Here is a 20,221-nt window from a genome sequence, read left to right as displayed (position 1 = left end):
ACATCTCCACGAGCTCTGCTTTAGTAATCAACTAGTCTTAGTATTTATGATAGGAAAAGTTGAAACCTACCAATAGTCAGTCTATTGAGGCAAATAGGGGCCATCAGCACCACATACACACACGCAAAACCAAAACGACCACACCACCCAGATCAGTGGATCACACCTCCACTCTAGTCTCGTATTCTCATGTGGAAGGAGGCTTAAATCTGTGGCTTTCGCGAGCACCAGCAGGATGCCTCCTCAACGATCCTATGTACTCCCTCCATCCCAAAGTATTAGTCTTTTTTGTTTTTCTAGATTTATAGATTTTGCTACGCACCTAGATATATATTATGTCTAGATGCATAGGGGACGTTTGGTTCCTCGAGCTAAAGTTTAGTCCGTGTCACATCGAATATTCGAAGGCTAATTAGGAGGACTAAATATGAGTTAATTATAAAACTAATTGCACAGATGGAGGCTAAACGACGAGATGAATTTATTAAGCCTAATTAATCCATCATTAGCAAATGTTTACTGTAGCATCACATTGTCAAATCATGGACTAATTAGGCTTAATAGTTTCGTCTCGCCGTTTAGCCTCCAGCTGTGTAATGTGTTTTGTACATAGTCTACGTTTAATACTTCTAATTAGTATCTAAACATTCGATGTGACATGTGCTAAAAATAAGTCAGAGGAACCAAACGGCCCCATAGTATTCCCTCCGTCCCAAATTATAGGCCGTTTTGGCATTTCTAGATTCATAGCTTTTGTTACGTATCTATATCTAGATGCATAGTAAAAATTATGAATCTAAAAATGCCAAAATAACTTACAATTTGGAATGGAGGGAGTAAAATGTACGAATTTAGAAAAGTCAAAACGACTAATAATTTGGGATGGAGGGAGTTAGAAGTGAGGAGACGTTGGAAAATGATTGTGCAATTCTGCCTGGAGTCCTACTGCTGGCACTGCAATGGGGAAGATATAAACAGATTCGAGACGACACATGTTTAATCTGCATAGCTGAGCTTCAAGGACCTAGCCAGGCATGAATGCAGGAGCTAGTTTGAAGCCCCTGTAAAATAGTAAGTACTAATGTACATATTACAGGCACATCATACATTAATTTGAAGTCAGATGTGCACACAAACATCGCACTTATTACATGAGTGAACCTATGCATGCTGCAGCATTTTTTTTTCAAGAATACACAGGAGAGCTGTGTATCTTTGTATTAAGAAGAAAAAGAATAATAGAACGTTCAGTTACAACGCGGGCCTAACCGGACACACACACGGATAGATTAAAACGTAAGAGAAGTCTACTGTCTTGTAACACACAACAACTCAGAAGGGCAGGGTGAAAGGAGGCAGGTTCAGGTAGGTTGCAGGCCTGCAGTCGGCCCATGCTGCAGCATGATGGTCCAGATGAAAGCCACACAAATCCAAATCCATGAGCATAGACACAACCATTATGCTCAGGGCATGTGTGTAAGTTAGAGACCGGATGCACTTGGTCGACACACATCTAGAATATAAACACACGCACAGGTGCAGAAAACATAAATTCACAAGCAGAACAGATAGCAAACCACACGACCACACACAAACCACACCATGAAAATCGATGATGAACAGATAAAAGGATAGGCTCCTCCAGCCCAGCATCAGACCTTGTTCTACCAGCAGAATGGGAATCTTGCAGCATCCCCATCCTCTTTTGCAGCATCTCCTTTTGCTTGTTCTAGTTTATTGTTGGTGAAGGTCCAAGCAATCTTCTCGAGCTTAAGAGCAGATCTGTTGGTGAAGTTGATCTTGGTGATGTTGGGGCAGCAAACAATAAGAATATTGAGCTTTGGGAACTCATCTTTGTTGAAAGTAAGCTCTCTTTGAGCACAAGACTTGTCCAGGAGCACTAGGCAGCGCATGTTTGGTTTCTTACCGAGGATTTTTAGATCATGTTGCATGAGAAATGTTCCACGAAGAGTTAGCTTGGCTATTTTTTCGGCACTGTCCAATAATGAAAGCAATCTGCTGCTGTTGTTCAACTCAAGCTCCTTCAGTTTTCGATGATGGTTGACTCCAGAAAGAGACTTCAGGTAGCCGGTGGAGGACAAAACAATCTTCTCAAGCTCAAGAACTGCTCTATGTTGAAAGTTGATATCAGTGATGTTGGAGCCTTCAACAAGAAAGTACTTGAGTTTTTGAAATTCATTCTCCTTGAAGCTGACCTTTCTCTGGGCGCACACAATGTGTCGGAGCCTAACACAGCTTAACATTGGCAGCTTGGCAAGGATATTCAGCTCGTCATGGTTTAGTGAGGCCCTACTTAGAGTTACCTTGACAAGGCAATCGCCGTATTTGGCCAACACTGAAAGAAGTGACCCTTTTGCTGTGGTTCCGCAGATGCTTAGGCTCTCAAGAAGCTTGGGACCGTATGTCAGGTGAGAATCGATGTCATAAGGAAACTCTGTGCTGGAAAGAGTGCCGTCACAACTGGTTATGGGAAGAGTGATCGACAGAGACCGGAGACTCTCATGTAGGTTACTGATGGCTCCAGCCAAATTAATAAGATGACCATACTCTTTGATAACCAAACCAAGCTTCTTCAGTTGCCATAGAGTTCCAATGTCTTCCAAATCTCGACCACTCCGTGGCTTGACGTTGGATAGTACCTCCATGTTTAACATTTTTCCAATCTTGTCAGGAACTTGGACAGCCATGCCAGCGTCAGTATTGCTTGGACTTGGAACGGTGTGACCAGCTAGCAGACGCTTCAGCTTCAGTAGCAGGATGTTTTTTGTTGCAAGTGCAGGTACCTCAGTCTGCCGTATATCCAGTACCTCCAACTCATGGAGGTGGTTGATTTCGCTAGGCAGCTGGGTAACATTTGTTCTCTTCAGGCTCAGATACTTGAGCAGTGAGATATTGCTGCAGATGTCCTTGAGGTAGGACTGGTTTTTCCCACCAAAGCAATGGCATCCTTCTAGATCAAGCACCTTGAGCAGGGACAATTGATGTGACTTGGGGAGCTTTCGAAAGAAATCGTCGATTCTATCAGAGCCGCGCAGTCGGACATCATTGAAAATGGAGAAGTGGCGAGCCAGGTGATGTGACAGGCGTGCCTCCACAATGTGCTGTTTCTTGGCTATCTTTGTAATGAATCCATGGATTTGAGCACCTACCACGGAGCTCTTGACCTTTCCTGTAGCGCCAATGTAACCAGGATAAACAAGCCACCTCTTGATAACTGCATCGAAACGTCGCTCAGCCTGACGCACCGAAGTGGACCAGTCTTCCTTGGTTATCAGACCTTCTGCAACCCACCGCCCTATCAAGGTTGACCGCCTGATGTTGTGACCTTGAGGGAAGATGGACAGGTAGAGCAAGCAAGACTTGTACTCTTTGGGCAGATCATTGAATGAGAACTTGAGCATCTTCTTACGATGCCGATAAAAGTTTTTGGCGAAACCGCCTTGAGGGTGCTGAGCAGCTGGTGCAGTTCTTCATTGCTCCTCTTGGGCTTGGCGTACAAAGCATGAGCGAAGATCTTCATGCAGAATTCATGTGGCGCACACTCATCCACGATGTCGCGGAAAATCTGGGCGTCCTGTTGCATCTTCTGGCTTGCTAGCGCTAGCACAGTGGCATGGTAGGGGCCAACAACAGAGTAGTCAATAGGCTCCCATGGTGGATAGCAATATTCTTTAGCCCGCTGGGTGCCCTTTGAGGTGGTGATGATTAATGCACCACCCACACGACCCAACAGGCTCAAAGCGTTTCTGGTCTCCTCCCATACGGATCTATCCATCGTATCACCTATCATGAGGATAACCATGGTGTTGGTGATTTTGTCATCCAAAAGCTGTTCAATCCTGTCCATGATCCCTTTGATATTCAGCTGCGTTTTGATCTTCCGCTTGATGGTCTCAATCCTCTCCATGGTTTCTTCAACCATAGAACCATCCAGTTTACCTGCTGTTTGTTTCCTGTTAGATTCGGCTTCCGTCACCCTCTGCACGATTACTAGGCTATCATCGTGTCTCGTTTCTTTGATCAGATCCTCGTCGCCCAATGTAGTGGTTGTGGTCTTTGTGTCTTGCATGGCCAGCTGCGTGCTGTCTTCCTGCTGGGGCTTGCTGTCGCCGCCGGTCATGGGGAAGCACCTCCCGCAGGATTTGTTGTCTAACCTTATCGACAATTCCTTTGATTTGATTCTCATCCAATGTAGTGGTGATGGAGATCTTCGTTGCTTGCTCTGTGTCTTGCTCCTGGTCCTTGGTGTCGCTGGTCTTGGGGAACACCTCCCGTAGGATGTCCTCGTATTGTCTTCTATCGAGACGAATCGGCTGCTTCGCACCTCCTTCCAAATGCTCTTGAAGCTTCTTTTTTCGATCGAGACAAGTCGGCTGCTTCGCACCTCCTTCCAAATGCTCTTGAAGCTTCTTGGCTGTTGCCTCGATGAAGTATTTGTAACATGCTGCCAATGTGGCCATTTCTAATTTCATTTTGCTTACTCGATCTTGCTGAGCCGCCGCTGCAGCTGACTTGAGTAGCAGCAGGAGGAGTGCGCCTAAGGGTTTGTCGAAGAAATATAATCTGTGTCCCACCTCTTTTGTCAGGTCCAGCCGCAGGTGGTCGCCCTTCACTTGCAGAACCTCGTTCTTGACCTCTTCAAGCTTGTCGTAAACCTTCATTTTTTGGATGCTATACTTGATTTCATCAAACTCCTTCTTTTTCTCAAAGTAAGCATCCCATTTCCTTATGCGCTCAGCTCGCCATCTAGAAACATGCTGCAGCTGGGGCTGGGATGGGGATATGCGGCCACGCTGGAGCTCGACTTCCCCGCAAGATGTAGAACAGAATGTCCTTGGGTCGCAGCGGTAGGAATTCCAGGTGCACTGCCGGGAGATCGACCAGGACATAGTTGGCATACCACTTCGCGTCCAGAACTTCACATGCAAGAGCACAGACTTCTTCCTCATGTGATTGTGGTGCCACAATAGCGAGGAATGATTTTGTGCGCATTTCATCTATCCACTCGGTTAGCTTCCACTTCAAGAAGTCCTCCGGCGTGCGAGGCTCCAATAACTCTGCCCTTCGACGACTGCTAGTAGTAGAATAGTTATGGCTCGCCGCCGCGAGTTGATCGTCACCGTCGTCGCCGTCACCGCCTCGTGCAGCAGGTACCTCCTTTTCCTTGTCGTCGTGCTTCCCCCGGGACCTCGACGCCGTACCTCAGCCGCCGCTCGCCGACGTCTCGCGCCCGGTCCTTGAGGGCGCGCAGCTGGGCGGCGGCGTGGTGCTGCGCGTCCATCTTCTGCAGGAACCAGGGAACCCACCAGAGGTAGCGCCGCCAGAGCCCGCCCCTGGCGCGCTGGATGTCGGGGTTGCCGCGGTACAGGTAGAGGTCGATGCGGTTGTTGCAGTCCTGGGCGAGCTGCCGGACCTGGTTCATCCACGTCCCGACCTGCTCGTCGTGCTCGCGGCCGGGAGGCGCCGTCCGGGCCAGGTGCAGCAGGAAGCTGTTCATGCTCTCCATCTCCTCCCTGATGAACTGCACGTCGCCCCGGACGCGGCCCAGCCGCCGCATCTCATCGCGGATGACGCCCAGAAGCGAGCTCACGGCGCCCGACGCGAGCTCGGCCATCTTCTCTCAGGCTCTCCCTCCGCCGCGCGGCGGCTGGTGCCCGGCGTGCCGCCTGTTTCTCCAGTTAGATTTAGTTTGGCAGTGGTAAGGCTAAGGTGGTCGTGCATTCTGCGCGCATGCAAGTGTCGTCAAGTGTGCGGCCATGGCCCATAGGTAGGTGACAAGGAGAGCCAAGGAATTGTGCTATTCCCGTTCACGTACGCGAACCCACGCGCCAAGGCAAGTATATGCTTATTAGCTAGTATATTAGCTTGCCTTTTGCTTTCTTTAATTTGGGGCTTTCATTTTGCCTTCAATTTGCTTTGCTAGATTAAACCAAGGTGAAAATCTCCTCTATCCTTCGTACCTACTATTTCCTCTTGCAAATTTATTGGCGACGGTGGGTGATATATGGTAGGCTATTCCGAGCGGGGAGTTTCATATCACAGTTTCTCACCCGGCCCTACACTCATTCAGGGCTGGACGTGGCGCTGCTTTTCGCGGCCCGAAAAAATAGGCGGGCTCGAGCTCGATCCGAATAATAAAATGAATCAAATTTTTACTAGAAAATAAGGGTGTGGCCTGAGCCCGACCCGAATTAGGCCTGATTTCGTTGGCCCGATAGAGTTAATGTGCTTGCTTGGACGGAGATTTTTGGGCCTGAAAGAAACCGAGCTTTTTGCCAGCCCGGCCCGACCCGAGGTTTGCTCAGGTCTAGATCGACCTATAGAACCTATTAAAATACAACTAATCCAAATTTAAAAGCAAGGAAAGTAGGATAAAAATATACTCCCTCCATATAAAAATTAGAAGGTGCTGGCGCTAAAAGTCAGCCGATTGACCCTCAGCGTCGGACACACGACCCGAGAGAATCTGCTTAGCTCCTGTTCGGGTGATCGCCCTGGTGCGGTTCGCGCGGCGTGCCAGCCAATCTGACCTGTTGATTGGCAAGGAAGAAAACGTGTCAAATTCTAGGGGTTCCGATCGACTAAAGTTTCGATCTCGAGGAGCATATCAGCGAATCGGCCGATTTGCTATAAAAAGATAATCGGCTATAATACAGCCGACAATCACGTAGCGATTGTAAAGAAAACTACTAGAGTGAACTAAACAAAGCTACAAAAACAATACTTGAAACAGATCTAATCGGCTGTATGATAATAATGAATGAAAATAACAATAACAAAGCCGACAGTTCAAATCTCAAGCTGGATAACTGGTGATAAAACTAGAACAACAGATAAAACCTATAATTTTAGTAAATATCGATAACTGGTGAATAAATCTAAACGAAACGACAGCGATGCGCCCGAAGTTAAAGCTTATATATTACTCGATAAACGGAACTTACAGAATCGGCCGGAGATCGTGTCGATGCAGCCCTGCCAACCCGTACGAACTCGTGAAAGAAGAAAAGTATTGGCGAAGTCGCCGACTTGAAAGTAAAATACGAGGAAATAGTAGATTGTTGTATTGATTGATGTGTTGTTTACAAATCTCTAAAAAGATGGCTATTTATAGCCTGTTACAAGCAATTTCCTAACCGACTAGGATCTATCTCTAATTGAAAACGAATATTTACAAGGACAACTCGTATCGGAGTTGGTTATTGTATTCCCGCGAGCCAATCTTCCTCCATCTTCTTTCTCTGATCCACTTTAAATCCATATTGGCCAAATCGCTTCAGCCTTTCAATCGGCCGATCTCCACCAACTCCGTCTGCCAAAACACTGTAGCACCAATCGGCCGATTCCCGATCGTGACCTTTTAACTCGTCATATCGGCCAATCTTTTCCTTCCTTGATGCCGATTCCATACGTGTCAAAATCTGACGTTAACAGAAGGTGTTTAACTTTTTGGGTCAAAAAAGTTACGAAAAGCTCCACGGGCTGGCCGGATTGAAACCGCACCATGTACAGGGCTATTACTAGGTAGCAGACCCAATGGCATTTTACCGTAAGGCAATCAGTCGGTGTAGTATAGAGTCAAAACGTCGGACAATCTAGCATGAAGCCCATTAAACAGTCCCAGCCCAGGAGCCCTTTTCCAATGAGGAAAATGAGCCCACTGACTCATGTATGGTATGTATAGCAAACTGATTCCATAATCAAACCAGCCTGCTTGGGTGGCATCCAAAATCTAGCCAGCCAAAATTAGGTTGAGCTCATAAACTTTGGTAAAAAATTCTTGCCCTGATTTTGGTAAAAAAATTTGGTGAGCTCATATTCTAAAATTCTTGCCCTGATTTTGGTAATTTTTTTTGGCATGCCCACGTTTTGGTCTGCCATAGTTTTGACATGGTAAATTTTGGTCCCAACCAATCAGGCTCCGTGTTTGGACCTAATGACATGGAGGAGGATCAAGATCATATTAATTTTTTCATGTCTTTAACCTAACTTACTCCGTCCTTAAATTGAGACTTTCTGCTTGTATATTTCGCTTAGAGCAGTAATAGTATGTGTTCCTCCGTGTGAAAACTTTTGTTGTAGAAAAGTCAAATATTATTTTTTTTAAAATATGAAACGCAAAGGCTAAGATACAAACACACATACTCGCACATGTGAATGCATGCACACACTTAGACTCGGCACTATCATTAAAAAAAGCATAGTACCATTCATTTCTGGAACGTAATCGCAAAATTACGAGCATGGAGCATCAACACTCAAATATATATGCAGGCTCCGTAACAACAAACCTACCTAATTGAGCTCCAGTTCGCTCAAATATTATTACAAGTATGGCATAGGTTTAAAAGATTATACCGTCAGATTCATATTCTAAAAATCTCTCGCACGGCTAAAATAAAATATAGAATTCTAAAAGGAAATTGTCAAATAAATAATAAATTGCCTCGTATTCTTGAATGGATGGACTACACACTTTTGTAAATTTATTATTATTATTTTACTGCGCACTGGACTAATTGATTTTGTATCTGACTACTCAGTTCAAAACAGAATGGCTTTTGAAATGAGATAACAAGTATCCCATGATACTAATTAGTAATTACTAATTCAGATGCCGGCTTTTAGCAGTGAAGTCAGGGACGAAGTCATCATATGGTCCATTTTTCCATTGACATTGTTTAGATAGAGAAGAAGTTGCATGTTTCAGTATTTAGCCCACGAAAAGATTAACAGGGCCTCCTCACATTCCAATCATAGCTCCGTCACTGCGTGAAGCTTGAACAAGAGCTCCGTCACTGCGTGAGGTCTTGAACAAGAGGTAAAAACCATGGGAAGCCGTGGCAAAAGGTGTGGAAGGCCACTGAACAGTATACACTACTATAGTACCTACTATAGAGCCCCATGAGGAAGGTGGAGCAAATGATACTGCCTGATCCAATGCTACACCGCTGACTTTGTTGAATTGGACGATCCCGTTCATGATTTTTATTGGTCAAAGATCTACATGTTCCCACTCCTCTGCCGGCCGGGGAACTGATTTTTCAGGATGCATGCATGTGAGTATGTGACACTGCCTCTCTGCTCCGATTTACTTGTCCTTCAGTCTCATATATTTCAACTTGTATTTTTAGATATTAACAACGTCTTAATTTTCCAAAGAATTTCTCGAATACCGGCCGGCACATATTTTGGAGCACGAGCTTAGTTAGGTTTGTGATGCGGTAAAAATTAGAGCAAATCAAGTCCTCCGTTCATCTCCCAACCAAAAAAAAAAAAGAAAGAGAACAACAGTACCACTGTATTGGATCGAGCATTTGGTTGGCAGGGGAGTACACGTGTTGCATCGACATGTCCAGCAATACGCCGTCCGGCCCACACACATGTGCATTATTGTTGTCCATTGGCGACTGCACCTGTACGAGTACATGTGCATCATTGTTGTATACACGTAAATCCCAAGTGCCTTGTCAATCTATGAGTACTACACCCTCCACGGCTACTCCGAAACAGTCTTGATTCATTCTTGTTTTGACTCAGTACCCTGCCTGTAGTATAATACGGTGCTTGTGAAGGCCTTGCCCCTGAGACATGCATTTTATCACTCTTAAATGGATTAGCATTTTTTTCCTGATAGGCTATTGAGTGGATGTATAGAGACACATACATGCATCCAAAAAGTCCTCATTGCCTATCAAGATAAGATGACCACAGTGAAGTGACTCTTCACTTGGGACCCTAGGAGGAGGGCTTTGCCAATTGCCATGCTATTGCTAGCTACAGTATATGCAATGTGAGGTCCTCTCATGCAGAGAAGAGACCAAGCAAGATGGTCATCCACAAAACCACAAGAGAGGGAGAGACGTCGTTCTCTTTCTACTTACCTACATCCTCAACATCCAAAACGGACAGGGAGACGAGAAAAAAAGCTGAAGGCATGCAGCTACCGTATATATGGGGGAAAGGAAAGGAAAGGAAAGGAGAAACTTTGGTTGCCGTATGCGTCAGATGTTGCCCGTGGTCGCCGCACGGCAGAGCGTACTGGCCTTGGCCCAGAGAGGGGGCTCACGCCCATGTGTTGTGTACACCACCATCCATGCACGCACGTACGACTTGCAACCCACCTAGACACGCTAGTTTGATCTCCATCATGCGTTTAATTCATCCAAAGCAAGTTTAATTTTGTGCATTTTACCGCGTGTGTGTGTTTCATCATCGCCATGGAAGCCACGCATCTAATTCGTTGCAAAAATGGCGGGAGATTTCTGATGAAATTCACAAACTATGTACTACTAATTAAGATTAGATGCAGTTCTTGAACAATTATATACCTGGAAAATGCATTATTGGTACGGTCACGGTGACGATCCTCTTGGCAGATGGGCACTCTTGCTTTGCCTTGGAGAGTTGCTGTGTGCCTCTGTTTGGCGCGTCATTCATGGGAGACATACGGCTAGCCGTGATAGCAAGGGTGTTACCGTGCTGCCCAGTACACCATCCAAATTAAAGGCCACACTAGCTCCGTGCTCAAGACATGTCCTTCCCTTTTGCAGATTTGAGACTCCAAGTCGCTCGCTAATGCATGCATGCATGCATGCATGCAGGGTACACAAAAGTTTTGTCACGCACACACAAGGCTAAAAGTTTTTTTTTAAAAAAAAGAGAATAGCATAATATATGCATATGTCCGACAGACTACTACCCATACGTTTTGTTCCTAACTGTGCTGGAATCTTCCTCGGATAGAACCATTTTTTTTGCATCATTTGATTCATATAGGATGTGGGGCCTCTAATTCTTCATGTTTCGTGACCTCCTCCAGCTCACCTCATACGTTGGGGGTAAGGCAAGCGATGCTTATCTTGTTACTATTTTGACGCTGTGCGTGCTTTCAACATAGGCGCTTACCGTACTTGCATGGCATTGGGTCTGGGGGAACAAATGCGTGTCCCCATACTACTATTGGGTCTTAAATAGAGGAATCTTCTGAGGCAAACAAACTAAAAATTTTTGTCATTCCCTTCTGCTCCCAAATTTTAGTCTTTATTGTGTTACGAGAAACGAATTCAAATAGGTAAAGGGATCACCTAAAACATGAACTACATCTCAATTCAAACAAACAAAGGATCCTCTACAAGTTGAAGTTGCTTGCCTTGGTGAGGAAGCACAGGGCTAGGGTGTGCCTGGGGAGTGGGGAAGATACCATTTGCATTGTTTATAGGTACAGGAAGGAACAAAAAGAAAAGGGCTGATCAGATCAGGATCCAAACACACACCAGATGTCCAGATCCCTAAACAAGGAGGTCCACATGGCACCAGCTCACAACGCACACGGCTTGCAGCTTGCCCCAGTGCTCTCGCCCTGACACCCGAGTAATTAAACAATCAGCGGTTTTGATTTGTGCATAACAAAAAAGGTTAGCACCCACCAAACCAAACTACGAGGAGAGAGAGAGAGAGGGGGGGAGTCAGAGAGAGAGAGATGAAGGAAAGCTGCCATGGCTGATGCACCCACTCGTGCAACGCCTCTTTATTTTACTATACTATAGTTGCTCTTTCGTTTCCTTGCACGATTGCACCTCTGCACGCCCCGGTCCAATCGAGGTGGACGACAACAAGAGAGGACGGCCATCTTTGCTGCTATGGGAACCCACGGATGTATGTATCCGTGCATAAGTTTCTCTAGACTTCCAGTTCTAGGTAACACTGGCACCACTCTAGTTCCTTTCTCCAATGCTATATGCTATGCTATGACCAGCAAGTGTCCATTTTTTTTTACTTTAGCTCCTATTTTTCTATGTCAAATTGTATTCAGTCAGTTAGTTGTGCTTGTGCCATAAGTACAACATTGGGTGCTCGAGCTGCTATACCACTAGTGTGCAATAGGTGTTGGTTGACCAAGCAGCCAATCAACCATCTCATGTTTTCACAAACTGATCGATCTGGCAGGGGTGCTGGTGGTAGCCTACTTCATTGGTCCCCTAACATTTCCATCGAACTGTTGAGCGGCTAGTGCACTTCAGAACAAAAGGCAAAAATAAAAAAGAAGGAAAAGAAAAGCTGAGCAGCGTGACATGAGAGGCCACAGGCCAGAGAGAGGTGAATGAATGAATGAAGGGACGTATGGACGTGAAATGAAATGAGCTTTTGCTGTCAGGCATGAGAGGGCAGAGGTTGGAGAAAAGGGTTGGATGGGCTCTTGGGCAGGGCGGCAAGCAAAGAGAGAGAGAAGAGCATGAGCAGCAAGCAGATCACTCACATCACATCCATTTCTCTCCCTGCCAGTACAACTCATGTTCACTCCCCTCCCCACCCATCGCTGTGGACCCGGCCCATGGACAGCCCCACGGGCCCTCCCAGGACAAGCCCAGGAAACCGCCATAAATGCATGCCCCAGATCCATCCATATCTCGTCCATCACATGAGCCCCCGCTTGATGATTCCGGCTAGGAGCATGTATAGATATTTTTAAATTTAATACATACATACATGCATATATATATACATATACACAATATATGTATATGTATATATATGTTATTTCTCCTTTTTCTATTATGATTGTCTCCAAATCTTCGCTGAAACTGAGATTTTTATATTCATTTATAATGTAATTATTTTAAATTTACATAATTTTAAAATGACGAAAAGCACACATGTAAACTCACCCATCACATGAGCAACTAAAAACCAGCAGTAGCTAGTGCCATGGTCCAGTGGACCCGGTCTAAGGTCCACGAGGCTGGCAGGCAAGCGAATCCTAAGACGCACACGCACACCCACACTGCCACACGCTTGACGCTCCCAACGCAAGGAGCTCAGCTCATTAATCCGCTGCCGCCCAGTATAAGCTCTCGCTGCGTCCCACCGCTTCCAAGTCAGCCAGCCGCCGCCGCCGTCTAGCTGAGCGCGGGAGTGGGGAGGGCCATGAAGCCGCCGGCCGCGAGCCCGGGCCGCGCGGAGAAGCCGCAGCTGCCGGCGCCGGCGCCGCCGGGGCTGGCGCGGCTGCTGCTCAGCAAGAGCCGCCGGGGCGGGCGGTCCCGCCGCGCGCCGGCCACGTCGCCCATGTTCGTGTCCCGCGGCCGGAGCCGCGCGGCGGACGGGGAGCCGTCGTCGCCCAAGGTGACGTGCATTGGCCAGGTGCGGATGCGCAAGGGGAAGAAAGGGAAGAAGGCGGCGGCCGCGCCGGAGAAGGGCGGCGCCAAGGGGTACTGCCGGTGCCTCAAGAAGGCGTTTTTGTGCGGCGGGCTGTTCGAGTTCGACTCCAGGAAGCGGAGGCAGAAGGCGCCGTCGCCGGAGGTGGAGAGGGCACGACGGTCGCCCTGGGTGTTCAGCAGCAGGGACGTGGCCGTCGCCGCCGCGCCCAAGGCCGCGGATCCGAGGAGCGGGAGCCAGGGGGAGGGGCATGATGTCGACGACGATGAGGAGATGGTGGTGGGAGTGGGCGTCTTCGGATCGATCGGGAGGGAGGAGGGGGAGAAGATGGGGATCAGTGGCGATGGCGACAAGCAGGAGGAGGACGATGACAAGGAGGAGCGAGAGGCGCAGCTCGTGTCGTCGGCGACCACGACGCCGCCCAAGAACGCGCTCCTCCTGATGCGCTGCCGGTCAGCGCCGCAGAACCGCACGTCGCCGCTCACGTCCCGGTTCCCCGCCGCGGCGCCGGCGCCGGTGCCGTCGCCCTCGCCGACCAGGGACGCTCTCGCGGCGGTGGCGCTGGAGATCGCCGGTTCCCCGTCTCCGTCCCCGTCTCCCCGCAAGCCGGAGAAAGCGTCTCCAGCCCCCCGCAAGCCGTCCGCGGAGAAGGTGTTGTTGGCCGACGAGGACGGCGCGGAGAGGCAAGAAGTAGCGGTGGCCGCGCAGGAGCAGGACCCGGCCCCGCAGCTGATCGGGGGACAAGCAGAGGACGACGAGGAAGAAGACGACGACGAGTTCGAGGAGGAGGACGAGAGCATGCGGTGCTCGTCGGCGCGGCCGCTGGTGCTGCAGCGGTGCAAGTCGGAGCCGGCGAGGACCGCGGCCGCGAAGATGGCGGGCGGGGGACCCGTCGCTGACGCGACGAGCGCCGGGTGCTTCTGGGCCCACGGCGGGAGCAGCGGGCGGAGGCGGCACGCGCCGCCGCCGGGCGCCGGGGCGCCGGTGGCTTTGACCGGTCACTGAGGAGGAGATCGGGGGTGCGGTGGGACCCCCCGGCCCATCAGTATAATCGTTTTCGTTTTGTCTGTTGCTGTTAATTTGGTAGTAGAATATCGGTAAGCTGTGTCTTCCTTGATGCTACCTCCCCTCTATGCAAAAGATGCTCCTGCTGTACAAATATCTTCACTTGATTTTCATGCAAATTCCATCGCTCTTCTCTTGTCCTGGAGTACTATTAGCAGCTCATTAATCCGGTGTCATTTCAAGGAATATTATATGTAAATCAGGTGACTTTGTTTTCGGGTGAGGAGATGGTTGGGTGGGGGGCACGAGAGCGATCAATCGCTTTCACGAAAGCTACGGTTCCTCCATGAAGGCTGAAGAGCACAGAGCTCACCTCGCTTCCTTTCAATCGCAAATTTGCAATGCGAGATGTGATCTGGCCAGTGGCCAGTGCCGGGTGTAAACTGTTAAGTAAAGAGGTTGGCAGGGTACGGCGTCCTGCATTGCATCCGCATCCACCGCGCACATGAGCTGAAGCAACGAGCTGGGGGTTGACCTGCGAGCGAGCACTATTAGTGGACTAATAACACGAGCACGCCGTGTCATCTCGAGATCTGCTCTCGTTTGACAATTTGTGGCGGGAGGGAGAGCTCCCAGTCCTCTAGTCTCAGCAGGGAGAGGGAATCATCGGCGACAGCGAGCCAGACAAAGGCTTTTGCAGGAGAGAGGAGGGAGAGGACGCTACGTGCGGCCGTACGCCTCGAAGCGGCAAAAGTATCCGCCTGCCTTTCCTTTTCCCAGGCCATCATCATCGTCATCCTCTCGGCGTCGGCGTCCGTCTCGCTCGCCCACCCGTCCATCACCCAGGTGCTTGGCCGTGCTGGCGCTGCTATGCTACAGTACTACAGCAGCTACCTGCCATGGCCGCGTAGCTCCGACCTCCGAGCAACCTGCACAGACAAAAGCATGGTGGCATGGTGCCTGCCGCCCGTGTGTGAAGCCTGGAACCACACACGTGCTCTCGGATCCGGGGAATCTAGGAGCATTTGGGGGAGACTTGGGAGTTTGTTTTCTATCCTGCACTACGCAGTCCATTTCTTCTGCATGATATATGTTCCGCCAGAAGAAAAAAAACACCCTACCGTGTCATCGTGGGAAGACGCTATGGGCATATGGTTTGGTCTGCAATGTAGCGCGACGGTGGCTTTATTTGAACGATCTGATGGCAAAGGTCGTGCGTGTTTGCAGCGCGTCCATAAATCGTTTAATGTCTCATTCTGTCCGACATCTGTTTATTCACCGTCATGTCTCATTCTGATGGAGTATGTTGTCTTTTCGATTTTTTTTTGCACCCTCCTACAATACAAGATGCAGCTCGTTTGTTTGGGAAGTGCCTGTATCGTGTAAACTCAACGTTGAGGTCCTAACTTTTGGTAGGGGCATGAACTTGGCGATAGGTACGGGGGATAGATAGATGAGTGCTCGTGAGGAAGAAAGAAGATTGACTTGTGACATGCGCGTGTGGGGGTTCTTCTGAGATTTTTTTTTGCAGCGCCTAGCATGGTAACTTATTTTATCCCAGTTGGTAATACCAACCGGGATAAAAAGGGGGTCTTTAGTCCCGGTTGAGTGACCCGGGACAAAAGACCCCCCTTTTGTCCCGGTTAGTTTATCTCGGATGGATTTTTGGAAGATTTGCATCCTACCAACCGGGACTAATACCGAATTCTCTACTAGTGAACGTACACGTCGTGTGCCATTCGTTAAAAAAATTCTGTGTGTAGTATTTGTGAAACGAAGACCCATCGTGAAGAAGCTAAATGACGGGACTTTTTACCAAATCCTCGAGGGATTAGTCGATGCCGGGCGCAAATCTAAGCCGGCGTTGATTAAACACCAGCGACCAGCCGATAGCATGCTCCTCCTTCTAGCTAGCTGCTACTCCCCAAGTACTAGTAGATGACTAATATAACACACCTCATGAAGCTTGATCGATCAGAATCGGTCTAACAAGAATGCATACTGCACGGATGCATATGTCAAATTACTCCTACATTGTACGGAGTATATAAGTAAATTAACAATGGAATGATGGCCTAAACTCAACTCATTCAACATACTACCTCCTTTCGCCAATAGATGACGTTCCGGACAGAAAACACTACTCCCTCCATTTCAAATTGTAGATCATTTTACCTTTTTTAGCTTCATAGATATTATCATACATCTAGATATAGTGTATGTCTATGTGCATAATAATATCTACGAACCTAGAAAAGTCAAAACGACCTACAATTTGGAACGGATGGAGTGGTAAGAATATCCTAAAATGTTTGGTCGTCAAATAAATAAGAATGGAGGTAGTAACCGGTTTGCTTAGCTTCACAGTTGTGGTTCTTTCCTTCTGCATTTGGTCAGTAGTCATTACCAATGTCACAAGCTTTTTCTTTCAATTGTACAATAGTACTCGCTTAATCGTATAGCACTCCCGCGCCTTCATCTTTCTTTTCGATCTGCACGTACTTTTCACGCCATGCTTTCATAAACAGTGAAATGCACCTTGTCATTTTTTTTCTACTAGAATACATAAAAAAATGAGAACAAAACATGCACTCGATTCCTCATTTTGCGGGGGTGCCATGCATGTGACAGAAATTCGATGAACGAGAACATGATGAAACTTTCCGATTGCTTAAACCCACACACGAACTTCCAATGAGCTTAATTGACTGAACAGAAAAGACAAGACATGGTCCAGGTTTTACGATCCATAATCCCTAGGCACACTGATTTATTCACCAGCAGGCACCATGCATGCACAGGCACGGCGACGGCACTGGCTAGCCGCAGCTGCAGGAGACCGAAGCGACGCCGAGGTCATACTGGAACTGGGTGGAGTACTCGAAGGAGATGGTCTCGCTGGGCTGCATGGCGCCGCCGCCGCCCCTCACGATGCAGTTGCCGGCGGCCACGCGCCGGAAGTCGCTGGGGTCGACGAGCTTCCCGGACCCGAACTCGCCGCAGGAGACACGGACGTTGCGCACGGCGCAGGACACGCAGGTGTTGGTGATGGTCACGCTGTAGCACGGCATGTCGCCCGGCCGCTCGCCCGCCTCCGACTGGGACACCACCACGGCGTCCTCCGAGCACTCGCTCGGCGCCGCCGCCTTCCAGCGGTTCTCCGCCGTCACCGCCTCCACGGCAGCTGCACAAGCACACACACTCGGCGATGCATCAGACATGGTAACCAAATGTCCAGATGCATATGCAGTGGTGTGGTGTTGCTTACTGAGGTTGAGTAGCTTGCGGACGTGCACGGTGGCCTCCATCTTCTTGTGCTTGACCGTGGAGGAAGATGGAGGATCATTGGCTTCACAACCTAGGAGGAGGAAGCTGAGCACAATCACTATGGCAGCGGCATGTTTCTGAAAGCAAACCATGTTCGATTTGGCGAAAATGAACAGCCTATGCGAACTACGCAAGCAAATGCAAGGATTTTGTATGCTAAACACAAATGAAGCTCCACCCAAACTACACTACTAGAAGAATGAGAACTAGGAGGGGTTATGTATAGACGGTGGTGTGCTTCACGGCATCAACCTCGAGGCATCACGATTTAAAGCCTCGAGTCCTATGCACGGGGAAAGACCAATAGCAGTGTTGCACCTTGCACGGGGAGTTGGGGAGACGCCGCCTACCCTTTTCATTCCAATTTCATTTTTTTTTCTTCTTCTTTAGAGTAAACAAGAATGATATGGGTTGCAATGCAGGAGACAGGAGTACGACTGTTTGCACTATAGCTTCTTGCGCAATGTAGTGTGAAAGCCATGCGGGGAAGCAAAACTGTTGCTTCTCACTCGCAGCATATATTTGCATCCAAATTTCCTCAACATTTTCCAGGTGTGCTCGTGTGTGTCCAGCATCGCGTCTAGAGAGAAGCACTTGGAAATGAATCGGTGCTCGTAGCTTAAGAGGGGGTTAAATTAGGTAACTTAAACTTTAACCTATAGCTTTTACTACTTTTGCATTCAATTTAAAATAGATCATGCTATTAAGATGTGCAACTATGGTTGATCTAGTGTAAAACCCTCATCCCAAAACAAGTTTTGCAACCTAGAGCCAGTCCTAACAAAATACTACACTAAGAATGTACAGGCACACAAGTTGCAAGAATGTAATGCGAAAACGTAAGAGAAGGAGATGAAGGGAAGCAAACTCTTGACACGATGATTTATCCCGTGGTATTGGTAGGCACTAAGCCACCATTAGTCAACGTTGTTGAAGCACTCACACAAGAGTATTGATTCCGGTCACCAAGTCTCTTCCGGGACACCCCTTGACTTGCCACAAAGGCTTGGCCACTAAGGCTCACGTCAAGTTCCTCGGTCACCTTAATGCCGTCTTCACTAAGGAGCTTCTCCATGAAGGAAGGGGGTCTCCACGTCCCCCCACACACAGTCGTCGACGCCGCTCCACACCAAGCCGGAGGGTCAAAGACTTGCCGGCGAGCCACCAAGGCTCCAAGGTGTCAGCACACCTTGTACAGTTGTGGTTCACTCTTTGAACCGATCACAAGGTAGGCACACCTTGCACTCACTTTTCTCTAGACCTATCCTAGCACTAATCACTCTTCTAAGCTTGTGCTAAGCATTTGACAAATCACTTAAGCACTTTTGGTGGCTTGGATGTGTTCTTGATGGGTCTTGATCTCCAATGGACTCCTACACACTCCAGCAACTTCAAATAGGTGAGTGGAGAGGGTATAAGTAGCCCAAGGCATCAAAGAGCCGTTGCTCCAACGGCTAGTTAAAGTATACCATCGGATGTCCCGATGGTCTGTTTTGGCATGCATCGGAACATCTGGTGCAACTAGTCGTTGGTCTCCCCGCAACCAAGTTCTTCACTGAAACATCCAAAAGTCATCCGATGCTTCATCCGATGCTTCACCCGATGCACCGTCGGAACATCCAATGTTGAAGGAGTTTCGCTCGAAACCTCTCTGGAACTTCGCAAAGTAATATGCTTCATCCAACACCTCCAACTCCTGACCGTCGGATTATCCGGTGCTATAAGTCTTTTTCTACCCTCTCCGAGAATTGCTCCGACGCTACTAAAAAACCACCCGTTGGATCATCCGGTTCTTGCTGCAACTCAAGCTGATTTTCCAGTTGTACCAATTTGCTCCGACGCTTGCTCCAATGGTCCATCGGAACATCCGATGGTACTAAATTTTCTGAGTTGAATACCACCATTTGCACACCGAAGATACCGTCATTTGGATGCTTAAATATCATAGAATAATCCTAGATACAATGGCTTGGTCACGTGAATACCATAACTTGGACCTTGCCATGATTTGGTTTGCATACTTGGGATCTAGAAAACTTATAAGGTACATGCTTGACAAACCATTAGTCCCAACGACTATGTTGTCATTTAATCACCAAAATCACAACTTATGACTTAATAAAGTCATGTTCGTTAGAAATGTAAGGAAAAAATAGAAGTGAAAGTTTTTTTTAACCTAGCAATGTTGTGATAACTAAGATATTAGCTGTGCATTGGGGCCAAAAGGAAGACCATTTGACATTTTTGCACAAAACACCTGCTAGCTTAGATGGCTGATCTAAGCAGACTCCACAAGTTTTGTTCCATGCACAAGAAGAGGTGGTATATTGCAGAGGTGGGAGTTGGGTTCGGCGCTGCTACTATATTTCTTGAGGCAAATTCACCATAAGTGGCGTCAAGGATCGGAGTTCTACGACCGCCCCCCCCCCCCCCCCCCCCCCTCCACCCCCATTTTTACTCGTACACAAAATTAGTTTGGTAAGGAAATGTTAATCTTATGCACATGGATTGGTTCAGGGATGATTTCCTAGAGTATATTTTGATCATGCATTTATCATATACTTCCTCTGTCCCAAAACGAATGCAATTATAGATATGTATATGGACATACACTTCCGGATAGATAGCTAGAATTGATTTTTTTTTTGGACGGAGGGAGTATTATACAAACCCAACCATTTCAACTTTACGTTTTGCAAAAAAAAATGACTAA

The 20,221-nt window shown here is 47.9% G+C and overlaps 2 protein-coding genes and 1 pseudogene across 2 annotated transcripts; 1 reads left to right on the top strand and 2 right to left on the bottom strand.

The window, feature by feature from the left end:
- Positions 1–1,152: 1,152 nt before the first annotated feature.
- On the bottom strand, positions 1,153–5,751 carry LOC117848137 (uncharacterized; annotated as a pseudogene).
- A 7,044-nt stretch (positions 5,752–12,795) lies between these two features.
- Positions 12,796–14,407, top strand: LOC117847328 (uncharacterized). Its single transcript, XM_034728518.2, has one exon. The coding sequence runs from the start codon at positions 12,949–12,951 to the stop codon at positions 14,179–14,181; it is 1,233 nt and encodes a 410-aa protein (XP_034584409.1). The 5' UTR covers positions 12,796–12,948; the 3' UTR covers positions 14,182–14,407.
- A 1,637-nt stretch (positions 14,408–16,044) lies between these two features.
- Positions 16,045–19,955, bottom strand: LOC117848134 (TPD1 protein homolog 1B). The gene has a single exon (XM_072292537.1). It carries the CDS (start codon positions 17,598–17,600, stop codon positions 17,001–17,003), a length of 600 nt encoding a protein of 199 aa, XP_072148638.1. The 5' UTR covers positions 17,601–19,955; the 3' UTR covers positions 16,045–17,000.
- Positions 19,956–20,221: the final 266 nt, after the last annotated feature.

Source organism: Setaria viridis, chromosome 3, assembly GCF_005286985.2.
Source record: "Setaria viridis chromosome 3, Setaria_viridis_v4.0, whole genome shotgun sequence".
Lineage (NCBI taxonomy): Eukaryota > Viridiplantae > Streptophyta > Magnoliopsida > Poales > Poaceae > Setaria > Setaria viridis.
Note: the sequence above shows the minus strand (reverse complement) of the source record. Positions and strands in the feature narration are given on the sequence as shown.

What these genes read in the sequence shown, in the direction of transcription:
- LOC117848134 (XM_072292537.1), bottom strand. Translation starts at nt 17,600, where the DNA reads ATGGTTTGCTTTCAGAAACATGCCGCTGCCATAGTGATTGTGCTCAGC.
- LOC117847328 (XM_034728518.2), top strand. Translation starts at nt 12,949, where the DNA reads ATGAAGCCGCCGGCCGCGAGCCCGGGCCGCGCGGAGAAGCCGCAGCTG.